This window comes from Podarcis vaucheri (assembly GCF_965113315.1).
Source record: "Podarcis vaucheri genome assembly, chromosome: 16".
In the NCBI taxonomy this organism is placed as follows: domain Eukaryota; kingdom Metazoa; phylum Chordata; class Lepidosauria; order Squamata; family Lacertidae; genus Podarcis; species Podarcis vaucheri.
Genome location: NC_138754.1, coordinates 19,069,711 through 19,090,045, shown reverse-complemented (window position 1 = coordinate 19,090,045; position 20,335 = coordinate 19,069,711). Strand labels below are relative to the sequence as shown.

Here is a 20,335-nt window from a genome sequence, read left to right as displayed (position 1 = left end):
TATTTATATCCTGCCCATCTGGCTGGGTTTCCCCAGCCGCTCTGGGCAGCTTCCAGCACATATAAAAACATAACGTCAAACGTTTTAAAAGTACTTCTTCATGGGGTGCACAGTTAAACCGTGGAACTCTCTTCCACAGGAGGCAGTGATGGCCACCAACTTCGATGGCTTTAAAAGAGGGTTGGACAAGATTCGTGGAGGGAGAGGGCTATCGATGGCTATGAGCCACGATGGCTGTGCTTTGCCTCCACGGTTGGAGGCAGCAAATTCTGCTGAATTCTGGTTGCTGGAAACCAGAGTGCTGTTGTGCTCGGGGGCTTCTGTTTGGCCACTGGGATAGCAGGATGCTGGACTGGACTGGCCATTGGCCGGATCAACTTGGGCTCTTCCTCTGTTCTTAAGACTTGTCCCTTCTCTCTTTTCTCCCTGCAGGCCTTCCTCGAGCGATACCTGACGGCTGGGCCCACCATCCAGTACCACAAGGACCGCTGGCTGGCTAAGCAGTGGACTCTCGTCAGCGAGGAGCCAGTGACCAACGGCTTGAAGGACGGCGTGGTCTTTGTCCTGAAGCGCCAGGACTTCAGTCTGGTGGTGAGCACGAAAAAGATCCCCTTCTTCAAGCTCTCGGAGGAGTTTGTGGACCCCAAGTCGCACAAGTTTGTGATGCGGCTTCAGTCAGAGACCTCCGTGTGAACTGAATCTGGGGTTTAGGGGCTTGGATGCCAGAGGAGCGATTTGCGACGGGGAGCAGCCCTGGTGCACAACACCTGCCTCGTAGGAATTTAGAGGAGATTTCCAAGCTCGGGGTTTGGAAAGAGGCATTTCCACCAAGTTTTCCTTCCTGGAGTTGGGAGTTTGCACCTACGACCTTACATCTTCTGATGCCGCCATCAATGGACCTTTCTTCACAATGCCAACGGAGGGGTGGGGTGGGTGGATGTGCCCCCTTTTTTCTTGTACCTCCTTTTTCATATTTCTTTGGTAGCAAAATTCCCAGGAGCCCAGAAGGTGTGCAAGTGGAAAGGATGGTATCTTCCCCACCCTCCCCCAACCCCTGGCCTGGTCCCGAGTGAAGTGATTGAAATTTATGGTGCCAAATTTTAAGGGCTAATTCCGTTCACTGTCTTCACCAGCATCACCAAACACAGTTGTGGGTCTGAGGAACCTTCTTGAATGTTTGTTTGGTTGTTGTTTTTTTAAAAAAAGAACACAAACCGACTCTAACCTCACAGTTCTGGCCTTGGAAATATTACCTGATGCTGTTGTAGTGGTTGCCGTCCATCTTCTCTCGTTCTCTGTGCTTGCACAAGACTTTTGCGGAGTCCCACGAAAGCAAATGCCTATGGATGGTAGGCTTGTGTGGCTGCTATTTTTTGTAATCTTCCATCATTCCGTGGCACATGCAAAAAAACCCCCCAACCCAGCCAGCTCTCCCGAATTTTTGCAAGTCCGATCTAAAACCATCCTGTTTCAACTTCCTCTGGGGTATTTCTCTGACTCAAGTTTTTAAACACACAAGGACACATTTTGGGGGGAGATGGGGTGAGGTTTTTAAAATGGTGACTTGTTTTTTTTTTTTTAAGATGCTGTTCTCTTTTAAAGGACATCCTGTGTGTTGTAAATAGTTGACTTCTCTAGGGTGACCCAAACTGTCTCCTGGCTGGGTCTTGTCTCCTTGACTCTTCCCTGTGGTTTGACCCTTGGTTTGACTTGAAAGAAGGCTGTTACATTCTGTAGGACTTGGGTATAAGCTGAGAAACTGACCCCCCTCCCCTTTCTGGAGTGTGAGAGGCTTCTTCTTTTGCACAAGCCCCTTTGAAATGAACGGCAGCCCCCACGAGCGGGTGAGCGTTCCTGTTCATTTTGACAAGGCTTCTGCAGGGAAACTGCCCAGTGGACCCCTGCCCTCATTGAAAACCACAGCAAAATGCCATGAATTTCAGAGTTCTGGAGCAACCTTGCTCCCTCCACGTTGATTTTTTCTCTCCAGATCCTCACTGTTACATTTTTTTATTTTTTATTTTAAAAAAGCAGGTTCTCCCCTTATAACAGCTGCACTGAAGAAAATGATCCAGGGTGAGAAATGGGCAATTTGCAGCTTTGCTCTTCAAGCAGGCCAGCTTTCTGTCTGTGTTGTGGGGTGGTTTGCCTCGCCACAGCTTTGGTGGAGAGACAGAACATCTGGGTGAAGCTGCTATCTTACCATCCCAGAAAGGAGCCCCCTCCTCCCCTGTTAGTTCTCCCAGGCAACCATCCGCCCTGCCTTGAGCTTTCATGCAGCTCTGCCAGCCGCCTCAATGCCTTTCGGGAAATCCAAGAACAAAGATGTTGATTGGCTGCCCCCGCCGCCAGAGCCTGATGAGGTCACACTGGGCCGTAACTCCCAGCGTCCTCTTTGTGCTTTAAATGTTTATTGTTCTGTCTGGCTATTTCTTCTGGAAGAAATTCCTCCCCGCCCCCGCCCCCCCCCCTTTGCTACAAGGAATATACCTCAGGAGTTTTTCTGCCGAGGTTCTTTCCATAGCTGCGCTGCAGTTTCAACTTACCTAGGGTTGTTTTTTAAAAATTAATTATTATTAAAAGTAGGTCTTGGGTTGCTCTCAGACTAATTGCAGTGTGAGAGCCGCTCAAGCCTTCTCTCTTTGTGGGTGGTTCTTCTTGGGGGGGTTTGGTAAGGATGTTGGGGTAAGAAATCTCAAATGGCATCTTTGGCCAGGCTCCTCCCCTCCAGCCATTTTAGACTACAACTCCCATCAGCCTCGGCCCATGCAGTTATGCTAGATGTGGATGATGGGCGTTGTAGTCCAAAACAACTGGAGGGCCACAGCTTGGCTAGGGCTGTCAGATTGTATCACTGTGATGTTTAAATTTTATTTCACTGTGATTTTTTTATTGTTTCATTTTTTATATATATTTGGAGCACGATCCAGCCAGAAGGTGAAGCACTTTCTCAATTATAATTCCCTTTGAGTACAGCATCTCTCCTGTTGAAACCAATGTGCAACGCTATGGCTGGATTCTGCCTTTTTAAATTTTAATTATTAAAGGAGGACTTTGAAAAGATGTTTCCTTAAGTTGGATCTGTCCGGTTTCGGGTGGGGCGGGAGGTGAGGGCAGTAAGCATTCTAGAACCTTCTTTCCCTGCTGTGGAATCCCACATGACGAAACAGGAGACTTCCTGATGGAGGCCGCTTAGGACCTCTTCAGCACATCTTGGTTTAAAGGGCACACCTGGAAATGTGAAGTGCAAACGTGATCTGTTGGCTACAGTCGTGACCTCGGGGCGGGGGGGGGGAGAGCTGTAACTCGCTGCCCATTGGGAAGCCCAGTCTTGCTGGTTGTGAAATGGCTTTCAGAAACTTGAAAATGGGGCCTACCTGCATCAGTGCGACATTTCTCCCCCTCCCATGTTGCATTGGTGAAGATTTGCCCCCCTTTTCTCTGCCAGATGGCGCCTCCTGTTGCGCCATCTCCTGCCCTTTTTTTGGGGGGGGGTCTTCATTTTTCTACCTATGATGTCTGCTTCACTTCTGCCATAAACCTGCTTTAAACTAATGGCAACATCTTTCCCCCCCTCCCCGTGTGGCTTAGCCTACGATACATGCAGATCTCCTTGATCTGGCACTGGTGGGTGCTAACACCTCTACCAGAGCAGCCGAAAGGTGACCCGAGAGCCACGTAGCAGCCCCTTGAACCCCAACTACAGCCTTCACCACTCTAATGCCCTTCAGATGGTTTGAACTGGGGCTGATGGGAGTTGTAGTCCTAAACGTTTGGCAGGCACTGGATTGGTAAAGTCTGGTGGGTTCTCTGTAGCCTCTGGCTGGGTTGCGTCCTGCACCTGTTTAATGAGTTCAGGAAGTCTTAGTTTACTCTTAGAGCAGTGGTTACCAGACTTGGGTCTCCAACTCCCACTATCCCTAACTAGCAAGACAGGGATGATGGGAACTGTAGTCTAACAACAGCTGAAGATCCAAGTTTGGGAAACACTGTCTTAGAGGAAGCAAGAGCTGGTTCTGTATGTACAAGTGTGCAGGTGAGTCCATTTCTTAAGAGGCTTCAGGCATGTGATGTAGTGATCCATTTGTGTAGTAATAATTCTCTTGTCTTGGGCGATGTGCTTTCTCTGGCTGGTGGCTGGTCGCATCTTCCTAGGGGTGGTTGCCACATCGTGGCAAAAGCTCAAAGCGAGCTAGAAGTCACAAAATGCTCACAAGCCCAGGCAAGCTGCAAGTTTGTGGCAACACATCTTCGGTGGAGAGATCTTGAATATACGGTGGTCTTTCCAACCTGGTGCTCCCTTGCTGGGTTGGCCTGCCATTCCTGTCACCCCCAGGCTGCCGTTCTGTGGTCCTGCTCACATTGCACAGCTGTGATGGCTGGGGCTGATGGGAATTGTAGTCCAGAGCAGCTGGCAGAGCTGGGGAAAGCGGATTTAACCTGTCCCTGCTTGTATCTCTGATCTTGGCCTTCCAGGTGTGACTTCACTGCCATTTCACATTGTCACAGACGAAACCCTTCCGGCTTGATCGCAAGTAGTGGTTTGGCAAGAGGACGAAGTTTCAGTGGCAGAAATACCACCAACTCCCCCTCTCGTATTGAAAATGTAAAATAGAAACTTCTTCCCCCCTGCCTCAAACACACACTGAATTTAGGAAAATACTTTTTTGTTTCTTTTTTAAAGACAGAGTTGGAAAAACCTTGTGCATGCGTGTAGAAAATTGTAAAATGTAAAATTGTTTTTTAATATATAAAATTTTGTTTTTACAGTTTGCAGTGGTACTAAGCATTATTGCAATGTTAGTAAGGTTTTTTTTCATAAATCTAGGAAGTAAAACTGTACATTTTTTTTAAAAAAATAAATAAACACCTTTTGGAACTTTTGAAATTCCTTTTTCCCCACCCCCTCTTTCCAATATTTACAGGAGAGGTGTGAGATTGAAATGTGTTTCTAGCTCAGCCGAAGTCCCCTTTGCAAGTTAAATGTGGAAACTCCAATCTGACCCCTGATAAATATCAATGACTCTTCTGCTGAGAAATGTGAGGCAGAGTGGATGATAACAGAAGCACTGCAAATCAACTTTCACAGATAAGAGGCTGGCAGGTGATAACCTGCCTAGAGCCATCCAAAGAGTTTAGTTGTGGAACTGGCATTTCAGGTTCCCCATTCACAAACACATACTGGCGTCTCTGATTGATTCGTTCATCATTAAAATCACTGTGATAGAAATGGGGTTCTGAGTGGGCCTGAATCTTAGGTAGCAAGTGGCTGGGAGTGGAAGTCTCTTTTGCCATTTTGCCCTTGTTTGATTCGGTTCCAGCTGTTCCTACTGCTTCTTAAAATCCACAACAGCAAACTACGACTCTTTCCCCCAAGCCGCAGGCTGCTCTGAATGCTTCTGCTGACTGCTCTTGTTGCTGTCACTCAGGGCAAAATGCAGCACATTAATGGCTTAATTAAATGCCATTATGGGCAGAGTGCATCTCTCTGGGATGAGGTGGTGGAGCAGGAAAGCAATTGACTGGAAGGTCGCTTCGCTGAGCACAGTGGCTGCGCTGCAATTGTTGCTGTCAGAGTACGCTGTTCAGTCCGCTGTCTCTTTGCTATCTGAGACAGAATGCTGGGTGAATTCCCTTTTTTTAAAAAAGGGATGTTTTATTTTATAAAATGGATATACTGCTGGCTTGCAAAAAAAGAAAGAAAAAAAGGCAAACCTCAAAGCGGTTTAAAAGAGGAAGAAAACAATAAAATTATCAGTGAAAACAACTGCATAAAACAGTCAAGTACTAATTAAAAACAGATTGAAGCTCCTATAAACGTTCTGTGTATCTGGGTTGGCTTGTCTAAACAAAAGTGTGTTTTGCAAGCACTGAAAAGAGCACAGTAAAAGGATCCGCCTGATGTCAATAGGCAGGGTGTTCCAAAGTTGAGGATTTCTATAACAAGATTCATAATAAATGTGGAATGAGCACCCGTGGCACCCGTATCCGTTCCCGTTCCACAGATTAAAGCAGTCAAGTGTGCATATGTTAAGGTAATCTGGGTAAAACTGGTCCCTAAGTGTTGGCATTTGCCTGTCTTTTCTTCCAGCAGTTGGAAGCCAAGCACGTGGGTACATCAACTTTTGCCGACCTGGAGTCCTGCAGATAGTCTGGACTCACAACTCCCGTCTGCCCCAGCAGTTAGTACAAACTGGCCATCATGCCAGGGAGTTCTGGGAGCTGGGAGTCTAAAACATCTTGGAGGGCTGACGAAGGCTGCGTACTGAAAATGTGGCAATTGAGGGTGTTGTGCACTGCGTACTAGTAGAGTGCAAGCCAGTGCTACTCTGCCCTGTGCTCTTGAAAGATGAGTGCTCAATTATGGGGTTTTTGCCTAATACTTAACAGGGGTGTTTTGCCCTGCAGAAAGGAATTAATTTTCAGCTAAATAAACTGTAATTTTGGTGATAATATCAGCAATAAAGGGTTTATAATACAAAACCCAAAAGCACGAGGGGAGGAGTTGAAAAAGAAAAGAGCTCTCATCCATGCTGGCAGATTTACCGAAGCTGGGGAAAAGATATCCCTAGAGGAATTTAGGATCAGCCTTAAAAGGCTGTTGTCAAAGTAGTCTTTTTATCTATTGCTTATCACACAAAACAATGGAGATTCAATTAATTCCTGCTTCTACACATCTTTACACCCTCCAGTGACTGTGCTTATAATAGCTGGATTGCAATTGCAAGGATCTCCGAGCAGCCTTGAATGCCATGTTACTGAACTCACTGGTTTGCTTGCTCTGCAAGAGCATGTCTCATACAGATTTTTTTAAATCCAAGAGGGCGTCTATTCTGTTGGCTAAATATTTGAAGAACCTTAAGAGGAGCCTTGCTGGATCTGGTCAATGGCCCTTCTAGGCCTGCAGCCTGTTCTCCAGGGGCCAGCCACGTGCCTCTGGGAAGCTTTGCAAGCAGGACCTGAGCCCAAGAACACTCCTGTGGTTTCCAGCAATTGGGATTCAGAGGCATACTGTGCCCTGAAGTCTGGCTTGGGGGTTGTTTCTGATGCCTAGGACTGCAGCAGCCCTGCGCTCAGCAAGTGGGAGAAGGGGGCCCTACATGAGGATGGATTTTGAAAACCCACATGTATATCTATATGCATATAGAACCCCTTCTCAAGTGTGCCAAATGTGGCCGGTGGGGGGCTGGCTACCAGGTGCAGTGGGAGTTGGGGCTGGCTGCAGATTCCTCACAAATAGTTTTAAGGTGTTTATGGGATTTATGGATTATCTGAACCCCACTTACCTGCAGCTCATAGTGAGCATGTGGAATGTCAAGCTCATATATATGCATTTATGTACATGTCCGTTGCACAGGGGGGAAAAATCTTTATATTGACATCAATGTTTGGACACTCTTATAAAAACTTTACTATTATTGTTTAGTTCCAAACTATGCACTTAGGTTGGGTAGAAGTGGTGGATGAAGATGTTTAGTTTGTCCCCTTTCTCTCTTCCATATGCAACTCAAAAGGACAAGTTTGTGCAAATATCAACACAATAAGAAAAATCACTAAACATATATGTACAGAGGGGCACCATCCCATCCCTAATTCTTATTACCAAAGTATAGAATCAGAGTTGGAAGGGACCCTGAGAATCATCTATCCCTGCAAAGCAGAATTTAATAAATTTAATACAGTGGCACCTTGGTTCTCGAACTTAATCCGGTTCAGAAGTCCGTTCGACTCCCAAAATGTTTGAAAACCAAGTTGCGGCTTCCAATTGACGTAGGTGCCCCGGAAACAATAGCTGACAGCCACACTAGACGTTCAGCTTTCGAAAAACGTTCAAAAACTGGAACACTTCTGGGTTTTTGGAGTTCGGGAGCCAATTTGTTCGTTAACTAAGCCATTCGAGAACCAAGGTGCCACTGTATTTAAATTTTTATTTTAATATTGCCACCCCAGTGATGATGTTACACTTGCGTTTGTTTAGTTTGTGTTTGTGTATAATAAAAATGCAACAATAAAAGACACCGGCTATCTGCAGACCTAACTGCCAGGTAAGAGAGTACAATCATCGAGACCAATGACAACTCCCACAAGCCAACCTTTTCTGAGCCAAGGCAAAAGCAGGGCTGCGTCTCCTCAGGAAGAAGTGGAGAAGGTGGAATGCAGAAGAATATTCAGTAGCTGGGGGAAATAAATTAGTGTTTTTGTCCCTGAAGAAAGAGCACTCATTGAAAAATGTGGGCACACTCGCTAGTTTATAAATATCTGGTTGTTTTTTTTTTTAAAAAAACCATTCAAAAGCTCAATAAATGCTTCCTCTTGCACTCATAGATTGACCCCCCAATCATGTGTGTGTGATGTCTCAAGCGGGGCTCCAATCCTACTTGAAGCTAAACACATGCCATAATTAAAAGCAATAGTATGAATTGTATGAATAGTATGCAACTGCTTCAAGGCTCCCATATGTTGGTAAGATGTGTTGGAAATAAGAGCTTTTCAGCTGCCCTGTATAAAAGGAACTTGGATGGGCCTCCTGGGTTAGGGAAGTCCACATTTTGCCTGCGCATCTGGCTGGCGACCCTGTGTGCTTGAAGCCTCTTCGTTATCATTTATAGTTGGTACTTGCACCATTTCCAGAGGCTCCTCAGGAATTGGCTTGAAGGCCTGTGGGGGGGGGGAGGAGAACAAAGGAATGCAAAAGCATAAACAATAAAATTCCCCTTCCTAGAAACACTTGTGGCTATGTTGAAACACAAATGGTCCATAAATATATAATTATTGATTTGAATCACTTCATGAGGCAGTCTTGCTTGAAAATTGGAACAGAAGGGTTTTGAAAATGAACAAACACCCCTCGTATCGTTACTCCTTTTCTACATGGGTCTTTTACACAAAGTGCTAGGATGCCTTCCTACCATATTTTGAAAGGAAGCAGTGGTTGGGTGGGTCCCTCCTTGCCAGGGGGTAATATAAAGCCAAATTACCTCAGGATTCAGCTGCTTTGCCTCTTCTGCAGTAGGAAAGTCAGAATCTGCAAATCAAAAGATCAAAATCAGCAATGATCTACAACAGCTGTGGGTAAGTTTTGGCCTTCAGGTGTTAGTGAACTACAACGCCCATCAGCCCCAGCAAGTACGGCCAAGGGCCTGGGATGATGGGAGCTGTAGTTCAGTGGCACTTGAAAGCCCAAAACTTCCACACACCTGATATGCAGTCAGCCCTCAGCTCTGAGCATCTCCCATCTCCAGTGAAGGGATACAAATACTGGCTGCCTTTGGAGGCTGTTGTCAAGGTTGTTGAGGTAATGTAGGCAGAACGAATTTCAAGGTGCTCTCTAGAGGCTTAGCAATGTAATAAAACATGGCTCTACTGGACTTGTTAAAAAAGCTCTGCATGGATGTTTTCGTACCTGATGATTCAATGATAGATACTGTCCTGCTATGGCTTCCTATGGAGAGGGAGAGAGAGAGAGAGAGAGTATATTCATTTAGTAACACTGAGAATAAATCTTGTGTGTGTGCACAGCAGTATTTTCTGCACAGGGAAGATGAAGTGCAAGATCTAAAAATAGACTGTATCTATTTTTAAATCCTTGAAGAATTTAAGAGAATCAATTTAGTTATTCACCTGCCAGAAAGTTTCATAGTGCGGTGGGCAGAATATTCCTTGAGTGATCACACCAAGGCATTGTGAATTTGCAATGAAGGATGAACTCTCTGACACCAGGTGGCACAGCACAACATATCTGTCAACCTGATGCCCGCCAGATATTTTTGCTGGCAACTGTTGGCTTCACCCAGTGTTGTTCTTGTGCTAGTTGGGACTAATGGAAGTTGTAGCGTTGAGGAAGCAGAGTTGTAGCACATGCTCATGTCCACCCACCAGGGGGCTCTGTAACTCAAAGGCTCTCCTTCCACCTCCACCCTTCCTAAGGATGGCCATTTTGGCCACAATCACACCAAGAATTCTGGGAGCTGTAGTTTGCTAAGGGCAATGAGAGTTGTTAGGAGACCCCTAGAAGAGGCGGACTTAGGGCAGAGCCTTTGGGGCACCATAGGGGGCTCCACAGCTATGAGCTAGAATGGAAGATGAGAGGCGGAGGGGGGCACCAAACTGTTATGTTGAACAGGGTGTTGCTGAAATTTCAGACCTGCCCCCCAGGTCCACTACTGCTCCATGTCCCCTTGTGGAGCTACAATTCCCAGAGTGGTTTAACAACCAATCCCTCTTATCAGGGAACTCTGAGAATTGCAGATCTGGGAAGAAAATAAGAGGCCTCCTAATGACTCAGTGTTTCCGTGCGCTGCTCTGGTTCGCCAGAAGCAGCTTAGTCATGCTGGCCACATGACCTGGAAGCTGTACTCTGGCTCCCTCGGCCAATAAAGTGAGATGAGCACCGCAACCCCAGAGTCGGCCACGACTGGACCTAATGGTCAGGGGTCCCTTTACCTTTACCTTTTACCTAATGACTCTCAGGGCCCTTAACAAACAAACTGACAGGAAGCCATGAAGTTTCTTTGCTAAGCAAATGAAGCACCAAGTCTCACCTCTTCCTCTCTTCCTTCTGTACATGAGGAACAGGATCAGCAACAGGACCAGAACGAGCAAAAGTGGAATTAAGTACTTAGCGTACAAGAATGTTGATGCTCCTTGATTGAGAGTTGAAGGTTCTGGAGTAACAGAGTGAATAAGAGTGAATTTCAGATTACATATGGCAACCAAAATTTGCTGGGTGTTGTAAATATCTCCTGATGGACACTGCAACGCCCATCAGCCACCACCAGAATGTCCACATCGCCATGCTGGCTGGGGCTGATGGGAGCTGTGGTCTAAAATGGCCAGCGGGCACCAGGTTGGTGAAGGTATCCCTAAGGTATCCTGGCCACAAACCACTCAAGCTCTTTAAGGAGGGTTTAAGCAGTGGGAGACCACAAGTACCAAGGAATTTCTCCTGTGCATGGCTCATTTAAATGCACGGCTGTTGTACCAATAATGGTCCACCAGGTATTGCTGCTAAGCTGGTTTCTTTTGGATCTGAACTCTCCCACTTCCTTTGCTCGTAGGCTGTGGCTCAAATGATGCATTTCATGGGATTCCATTACAGTGGTACCTCAGGTTAAGTACTTAATTCGTTCTGGAGGTCCATTCTTAACCTGAAGCTGTTCTCAACCTGAAGCACCACTTTAACTAATGGGGCCTCCTGCTGCTGCCACACCGCCACCACATGATTTCTGTTCTCATCCTGAAGTAAAGTTCTTAACCCGAGGTACTATTTCTGGGTTAGTGGAGTCTGTAACCTGAAGCATATGTAACCCGAGGTACCACTGTATTATTTCCTTTTAGACTTTTCTTTAAAGCCGAAGCAGTCCTGAGCAATCGGGGTCTCAGGGCACTTCCAGACTGTCACTGTTTTGAGATGGGAATCATATACAGTGGAACCTCGGTTTTCAAACGTAATCCGTTCTGGAAGACTGTTCAACTTCTGAAGCATTCGAAAACTGAAAACTCAATACAGAAGCCTCAATACAATAAAGAAACTCAAAACAGAAGCCACCTTGGAAGTTTGACTTCCGAGGCGCATTCGAAAATGGAAGCATTTACTTCTGGGTTTATGGTATTTGGGTTCCAAATGGTTTGTTGACGGAGACGTTCGAAAACCAAGGCTCCACTGTAATGGCAAATTCTGGTTGCACATTTATTGGGAGGCAGAAGAAGCCCTTCCCAGCGGAGGAAGGCTGGGTGGATGGATGGAAGGAAGGAAGAGACTGCTTAACCTCGTCCCTGCTGGTCATTTCCCAGCTCAGAATTGCCTCCCCAGTCCACTTTTTCATCCATAGATGAAATACATGAGGAAGCTACAGAAACCCAGAATTGTCGCCCTCCACATTGGGAAGGGCCATTTTGAGCTGGAAAAGAAGCAGTGCGAAAGCAGTCTCTATACTTTCTGGTAGCCTGAGCTTGTCTAGGATAATTTTAGGATTTTTAAAATACCACCCTGCTACCCAGAAACAAAATATGGGTTTGTGTTTTGGGGCAAGTGGGTTTTGAGGTGCCTGAAGTCACTCAGGTGTGAACATTCCATGACATCATGCCCACTAAGCCAATAGTAAGAGATGCAGAGAAGAGTGGCATTCCCTGTAGCCAGGCAAGAGATAACCACTAACACTCACATTTTAAGTTTCTTTGGAACAGACTGCCACCCCCACCCCACCCCGTTTTACAAGGCAGTGTTGATGTGGGCTTCTGTGCTTCTCCCTTGTGGAAATTCAATATGGCAGCTTGCCTCACCATGGCAGTGATCTCTCAGGGAAACAGTGCTGAAGTTTTGACTCTGCTTGTTGCGCACAGTGCAGGTGTAATCCCAGGTTTGATCTGGGGGCTTCTGAGTGATGTGTAGAGATGGCTCCTCAGAGAGAACCGTCCCCATTTCAGAAGTCGACCAGGCGTAAGTCACGTCCTCTCCTTCCCCTCCAGTTACCACACAGTTCAAGGTGACATTGCAGGTCCCATTCACTGAGTGGATGGTGATGGCTGGCTTCAGCAGCCTTCCTTCGGGAGCGAAAATTAGGAGATTCAGTCACTTTATGTGCTGGACAAAATGTTTTTGAATAACGAATCCATTTCATACTTGGGGCATTGTGGTAAAACTGATATGCTGGAGCAGACCAAATGTCAACATAGGACAGTGGGCAGGCAAGAGACTTCATGAAATCCTCTAAACAGCCCATGCACAATGTTTGCTTGGGACATTGTGGTAAAACTGATGTGTGGGGTATAAATAATAAAATATTGTTATTATGCCCTCAGCACCTGGTAGGCAGGGATAGACTGCCTCCGAAAATGGAGGTTCTGTTTAGCTATCATACCTAATATTTAGTGACTGATAAGATTCTCCTGTAGGATGAGATAGATTATTAGCTTTGTGCTCATCAACTTATAGGACACATTCACATCATACATTTAAAACACTATGGTAAAGGTAAAGGGACCTCTTACTGTTAGGTCTAGTCACGAACAACTCTGGGGTTGCGGCGCTCATGTCGCTTTATTGGCCAGGGGAGCCGGCATACAGCTTCCAAGTCATGTGGCCAGCATGACTAAGCTGCTTCTGGCGAACCAGAGCAGCGCACGGAAACGCTGTTTACCTTCCCACCGGAGTGGTACCTATTTATCTACTTGCACTTTGATGTGCTTTCGAACTGCTATGGTACCACTCTATAAACAGTCAGAGCTTCCCCCAAATAATTATGGCAACTGTTGTTAAGGGCACTGAGAGTTGTTAGGAGGCCCCTATAGTTCCCCCAAGTTCCCTGTGAAGAGGGATTGACTGTGAAACCACTCTGCGAATTGTAGCTCTTGGAGGGGAATCGGGGGTCTCCAACACACACATAATCACATCTGCCACTTACTGCCTTGATATTCTGTTTCGCTCTTTACAGTGGGGTCAGGCAGCGTCGTGATGATACCCAAGACTCCATTGGAGGGGTCTGTTCTATTATACGTTGGCCACAACGTGAAGGACTCGTTTTGTTGCTGTGTTGCATTGACAAACTCAGCTTGGAGATGTTTTGTTTGGCCATCTTTGGAGGGATGTTCTGATTCCTCTGCTTGATGAGCTAGATTAAGAAAGGAAGGAATGTTAATGATGGTGATGTCTCAAATATGCCTTCTGATGAAGCAGAATGTTTGTTTGTTTGTTTCATAAAAATAGAACATTGCTTGATTGCAAACAGACCCAAAACTCTCAGAGTGGTTTACAACAATAATAAAACAAATAAAATTATCAGAAAAAAACTGTCCAAAACAACAATAAACACAGAAAAACCAGCAATAAACTAGAAACAGAATTAATAATAATAATAATAATAATAATAATAATAATAATAATAATATAAATTATTCATACCCCTGCCCATCTGGCTGGGTTTTCCCAGCCATTCTGGGTGGCTTCCAATAAAATATTAAAAATACATTAAAACATCAGTCATTAAAAACTTCCCTAAACAGTTCCCTAAAAGTCAGGTAGTTGTTTATTTTCTTGACATCTGATGGGAGGGCGTTTCACAGAGTGGGCGCCACTACCGAGAAGGCCCTCTGCTTGGTTCCCTGTAACCTCACATCTCGCAGTGAAGGAACTGCCAGAAGGCCCTCGGAGCTGAACCTCAGTGTCTGGGCTGAACAATGGGGGTGGAGACACTCCTTCAGGTATACTGGGCCAAAGGCGTTCAGGGTCAGCACCAACACTTTGAATCGTGCTTGGAAACGTACTGGGAGCCAATGTAGGAGTGTGAGCTCCGACGTCCAAAGTTAATTGGAAAGCTTTTCCCATTTCCTTCCTCCTTGCAGAGAAATATTTCAGGTCAATTTGGGAGAGTCAAAAAGGCTTCAAGATTACTCTCCTGTACTATTTCAGACATGTGGTTTATGAACATTTATTCCATGTTTGAGATCTTAGAATTCTTATAACTGGATCCATAACAACACACAGCATTCCCAAGATGCATTTGGGCAGCGCCCCATATGTTAAACTTCAGCCATGTTTTGAAAGCTGAGAATATGGGAGAGTTTCCATCCGAGTTTATACCAGTGGTAGAAACCAGTCAATCCACCAACCAAACGGCCGGCTGATCATTAAACAAAGTACAAAATATAAAGTAACACAACCTTGGGAGAACCAAATATTAATTATTAAACATGACAAGCTAGAAACTAATAGTCATAGCAGATCTGAGAGCTGTGACAACGTTCAGATATGTTACTGCCTGTTTGGTAATAAATTAATTAGAGTCCTCAAGGAAGATGATCAAAAGGTTCTCTAAGGATTGACCATTCTGGATGTGCAGCAAAAATTCTCCTCACCACATGGAGGGATGATACTATCCACTTCAGCTATCCCAGAATGAGGGAGCTGGTTGGCAGTTTGGCCAGCTGCATGGGCTGAGTAGGGATCTAACAAGGGGACTGCCTCCCCCTCCAGAGATGCCAGTTTGCCCCCAAGATTGAGGGGGCCGGGCGCATGTTGTGTGCATGAGACGCCACTCACATCACACATCGTGCACGCGTTACCTCATGTACATTGCGTGTGTGCAAAGCGCCTGTGATTCTGGAGGAGCGGGACACTGGAGCTGCAACACTCAACGTGTGTTGAGGGATGCCTCAAGATTGGGGCCCCCCTTAAAACAAATGTTGAGGGGGCCAAGGTGTCTTTGACCCCCTAGAGTTAGCGCACCGGTCCCCCTCTTTTTCAGGCAAGGAATACCATCCCCCTCTGGCTGCCCATCCTTGTACAATTCAAGGGGGTGAAGTGACCATTTTCCTAAAGCAACAGTCCCTGCAAAAGTGGGATGGCAAGATCCTTCTCCTGGGTATCCAAGTGGGCAGGATCTCTTTGGTACCCAATACTCTTTTGTTGCAAGAACGCAAGTCAGCTATTTCTGAAAACAATGAGTGCTGGGGAGCCCCTGGAACATTAGCTGTGTGAATATTCTCACCTCAATTAAAACTATCTTAATGCAAGGAGGTGGGATTGGCGGGGATTTGCAGAGCGAAAGCTGGCAGCTTTGCCAGCTGGCTCATTAACTTCTCTTTAATGTTCCTGCTTTGAGCAGCAGCCCTGGGATCCTGAGGCCACTCGGGGGCCCACATTTTCGTATTTGGAGGGCAACTCTTGTTCTTTGCAAAGCCTCGCCTCTTCCCCATATGCAAAGCAGAGATAACTCGGTACTCCTAAGAGGGCTCCATGGAGAGCATTCAGCTTTCTAAAGCTTCTTTGTTTGAAATTTGTTTGAAATTTCCCTGGAACAAATGCACACACAGAGACCTAAAAGCAGGACATTGTCCTCAGCACTAATACTACAGCATCAGCGGTCCATTGACCCCATTGCTCTTGAGAAGTTCTTGAGAAGTTCGGATTTGAAAAAAGGAAAAACCAGCAGATTTCTACACATTAGGGTTTGAATGAAGATATGTTTGCAAGTTTGTGAGCCGTATAAGAGTGTGAGAAGATGGCTGGATCAGACCCATCTAGTCTGGCATCCTGTTCTCACAATGGCCTTCCAAGTGCCTCTACTGGGAGGTCTGCAAGCAGGATCTGAGCACAAGACCACTTTCTTCTCCCCACTTGCAAATTTCTAGCAAGTGCTTGTTAAGTGTGTGGGGAAGGGGGTGTGGCGATCACACAGGGTCCCCAGACATTTGACGGTCTATTGATCCCTGTGCCACCACTATGATCACTTCCCTGCTGCCACCAACCCATTTCTCTCAGGTATACACGGAGTCCAGACAGTTGTTAACATTAAAACAAATAATCAAGTTTATTTTATAAGCATGAACAAGTTTATGGTTTCAGTTAATTTTTCTTGTCAGTTTCTTATCCTTAGTTTCTATACCGGCCTATACCTTCCTAATAACTGTTAACTGATTATCCCAACTGTCTATCTGACTCCTCCTATCAGTTTCTCTCACTCTCTCACATCAAAACTTGACCAACCCACAGACTTATCCTCCCTCTTCCTTCTCCAACTCCCAAACAACTTTCCAACAACTCCAACTCTAACTCTAACTCCTCCCCTTGGGTTCCCACTGGCCAATCACTTCACACTCATTTAACCCTTTCCTTATGACCCACCTAGGAGGGCAAACGCCACAGGGGGTCATACTGGAAAACTGGAAATTTGAAGGCAGCTCCCATTTGGCTCCATCTGTATGTCATGAACCAGCGACAGAGGAGCAATGGGGCTTTGGGTTGCTTCCTTTATTCTTGCACAGATCTCCTCCAGCCTGCATGCCTGGGCTTCTTGCAGTTTGTTGCCATTACAAAACAGCAGTCCCACAAAACCACAAACGTTTCTTGTTGGGATAGTTTGCTGCCTCATTCTAGGCATATGGCAGAGGCTGATAAGAGGGCATGTTGAAAAACCGGCATCTTAAGTCTTCGGGAAGAGCTACACCTTACATTTAAAGCACGACCAGTGTTTAAAGCACATGGCGTCCACCAAAGAACGTTGGGAACTGTAGATTGCCGGGAATTATAGTTCTGTGAGAAGAGAAACTACAGTTCCCATGATTGTTTGGTAGAAGTCATGTGGTTTAGATGTGCATTGTTAAATGTGCATTAAATGTAACCCTATTTTACCCCCTCCTTTCTTAAATTGTAGCTTATGGCTGAAATGGAATTTAAACAAACAAACAAACAAACAGGGTTTCCAGAGGAATCTCTGGCCTGAGCAATGGACAATCAAATCAAAATTAGACACACCACATGGCATTTTAAAAGAAAGGTGAGAAAATGTGCAATATTTGAAATATCAGGTTGTGAAGCTGAGTGCTTTTTACACCTTATTTCATTTTTAAGGTGCAAATCTTTAAAAGACAAACAATTAAATTTGCAAGCAGATTCCAGCTGGGAAATTTTGGAGGAATTACCCCCTCCTGCTCAAAGTGATTTTGGTGTTTAATCAACCACTCCCACATGAACAGCTACCCACAAAGCACTTTGCACGCTCTCAGAGGGCTACTTGCTCTGGGAATCCAAGTTAGGTTTGCACAACTAAAGTGGACTAAAGTACTCTGTTGCAACAAATCCGCTTTTGTGGGAACCCAAAGCAACTTTAACCAGAAGTGTTGCCATCCAGCTCCCATAGGTGGGAGTTGTCACTTCCATTCTGCTGCAACTTAAAAGAATAATAATAAAAAAATCTGTGCTTGTAGTTGTAACAATCTTAGGTAAACCACTTTGTGAGGTCTGCCTGAAAAGCACCATATAAACATTGTAAGTAAATAATAGGACATATAATCTCTGTGTATGCAAGTCAGGAAGGATGCTCAGATACATAACCTCCCCACCAACCCCAGAATGAGTGCTCATGAGAAAGCAGGCCTTTTCTATCCTTCGTTGAAAGCAAATCAGGATGCACGCTCAGTGAACAGGTCATCACACCGCCCGCCTGTCCCATGACTGCGTTTTCTGGACCTTCTGATTGGACAGCTCCCTCCCTTTGAGAGTCAGTGAACCCAAAGTTCCTCCATTGCCTCAGCCCAGCTGCCTCCACTTCCCCTCTGATGTGTGGGTGTTGAACCACTGCGCAGCGTATTTCCCAGGATTCTTTGGGGAAAGTGGTATAAGACCCCAAAGTGCTGATCCATGCTAGAAGTCCTCCTGCCGGTCAGATGTTCTTAAACCACCACGACTGTCCCTGTTTCTTCCTGTTCTGCAGCTGAGTGTAGAGACAGAGCTCAGCCGGATAAAAGAATTGGGCTGGTCGCCTTTTGGAAAGCACATGTCCTACAATCCTGTGAAGTTTCTGACTTCGGAACTCACCTGTCAGGGGAAATAGCAGCACAATCCAAAGCCATCCTCCATGGGTCTGCATTGGAGTCTGTTTTCTGCCGCTGATTCTAGAGCAAAACCTTGTGAACAATTTAGAAAGCAGCAGGTTCCTCCTTTTCTATCTCCGCTTCCTCTTAACTAGAGAGTTAAAAGAAGAAATGCTGTAGAAATACTACAGATGATGAAGGCAGGCCAGGGATTCGCAGGGTGTGGACATTTGTTTTCTTGAACTTTTTTTAAAAAAACACACACGCCAAAAACAGCCTCCAGGAAGTTCCAATGGCCATGTAAACACCCGAAGCTGCTAACGGGTAATGAGTCAAATAATCACTCCCTCTGTATTGAGAGCCAGTGTGGTGTGATGGTTAGAGTGTCGGACTAGGACTTGGGAGACCAAGGTTCAAATCCCCCACTCAACCACGAAGTTGGGAAGCCAGTCACTGCCTCCCAGCCTTACCTACCTTATAGGGTTGCTGTAGGGATTAAATGAGGAGAGACCTTTCTGTGCCACCTTGAGTTCCTTGGATGAAAGAAGGTAGGCTATAAATTCAATCCATTATTCTACAAGTGATTAATGGGTTGAATTCCTTGTTGTTTAATGGTGAATTTTGGATATAGCAGAGATGTAAAAGATTTGGATTACAGTATTATAAAAGATGCAGGAGGAAATGATTAACAATAGGACCCACAAATGGGAGGAGGGAAGTCCAGGAGATTCTGTGGAATGTTGTCTTTATGTTGTATGTTGGATATGTGATCAGGTGGAGGGAAAGGGTGAAGTTGTGATCAGATGGAGGGAAAGGGTGAAGTTGAGGCTGCTTGGAGGAAGAGGAAGAGAAAGAGAAACAAGAAGAGGAGGAGGAAGAGATACTGTACACATGGCTGCATGTAAAGTGAATTCTGGCTTCAGCTGCCTCGACAGAGATCAGTTTTGTTTACCTTTTGTTTTTTGCCTTAGCACAGAACAGGGTCAGGGTTGAAAGCACTGCTGGCAAACTCCACATTAATTTTAATGCTTGGATTTGGTGGGGTCTTCAAAAAAGAAGCAGCAAGGTACAGCCCCCCTGGAGGTGCTAAGTGTCAAAGTCGGTGTAAATATCAGACTTTGAAAAGTTGGTAGCACTAGATCAAGTTCATAAATCTTATTTATTTAATTAAACTAAATAGTTTTAACTGGCTTTTGAATAATTAATGTGCAATTAATTGTTGATGCACCAGAAAAAGTGATTCGTCTGTGCAGAAATTCCCTTTTGCCTTGCCTTGCACCCCTGCCTGCCTGCCTGGTTCAGAACCCAGTTGAAGATTTGATCTTACCCACTGAATTGAAGCTCAGTTAAACAAAAACTGTCTTCAGATAAGATCCGATTCAGTGGATAAGAGAGGATTTTCACAAGGCACAGAGCTGCGGAGCAATGAAAAAAGTTATGGGGCCATCATTCTGTCCCAACTTCTAGGCAGCCCTGTTTATGGAAGTTTTTAATGTTTGATGTTTTATTCTGTTTTTAATCTGTTGGGAGCTGCCCAGAGTGGCTGGAGAAACCTAGCCAGATGGGCGGGGTCTATTATTATTATTATTATTATTATTATTATTATTATTATTATTACAATTATTATTGCCAACCTAGCAGTTCAAAATCACACTAGTCCAAAATCACACCAGTACAAGTAGATAAATAGGTACCGCTGCGGCGGGAAAGTAAAACAGTGTTTCCATGTGCTCTAGTTTCCATCACGGTGTCCGCTTACGCCAGAAGCGGTTTAGTCATGCTGGCCACATGTCTGTGGACAAATGCCAGCTCCCTTGGCCTGAAGCAAGATTTGTGCCGCATCCTATAGTCATCTTTGACTGGACTTAACCATCCAGGGGTCCTTTACCTTTTACAATCAAAATGTGGGTGAGTCCTTAACTGGTCTCTGGCAAGACAAAAAAACATGCAAATACACCTGACCAGCATCTTTCGGAGCCTGCTCTGTATCCAAAAGGAACATCAGGGGAGAACTGGACCATCATTG

General features: G+C 45.4%; 2 protein-coding genes across 2 annotated transcripts in view; one reads left to right on the top strand and one right to left on the bottom strand.

The window, feature by feature from the left end:
* VANGL2 (VANGL planar cell polarity protein 2) overlaps positions 1 to 3,063 on the top strand; it is a 40,948-nt gene extending 37,885 nt beyond the window's left edge. The window contains exon 9 of the mRNA XM_082203708.1: positions 433 to 3,063. Coding sequence (XP_082059834.1) covers positions 433 to 693 — 261 coding nt within the window. The 3' untranslated portion in view covers positions 694 to 3,063. The remainder of the gene's footprint in view (positions 1 to 432) is intronic.
* A 426-nt stretch (positions 3,064 to 3,489) lies between these two features.
* On the bottom strand, positions 3,490 to 18,471 carry LOC309521332 (uncharacterized protein). The gene is made up of 7 exons (XM_082203720.1): positions 18,314 to 18,471; positions 13,404 to 13,610; positions 12,283 to 12,543; positions 10,542 to 10,664; positions 9,404 to 9,442; positions 8,979 to 9,025; positions 3,490 to 8,658 (listed from the first exon to the last, which is right to left on the bottom strand). The coding sequence occupies exons 1-7, from the start codon at positions 18,363 to 18,365 to the stop codon at positions 8,533 to 8,535; spliced, it is 855 nt and encodes a 284-aa protein (XP_082059846.1). The 5' UTR covers positions 18,366 to 18,471; the 3' UTR covers positions 3,490 to 8,532.
* Positions 18,472 to 20,335: the final 1,864 nt, after the last annotated feature.

Bases quoted from the DNA above. Each gene is read 5' to 3' on its own strand.
- LOC309521332 (XM_082203720.1), bottom strand. From the start codon at position 18,365: ATGCAGACCCATGGAGGATGGCTTTGGATTGTGCTGCTATTTCCCCTG. The intron at 9,443-10,541 runs GTGAGACTTGGT...CCCTCTCCATAG, and splicing joins CAGAAGGAAGAGAGGAAGAG to GAAGCCATAGCAGGACAGTA. The intron at 9,026-9,403 runs GTACGAAAACAT...TTTGATTTGCAG, and splicing joins ATCTATCATTGAATCATCAG to ATTCTGACTTTCCTACTGCA.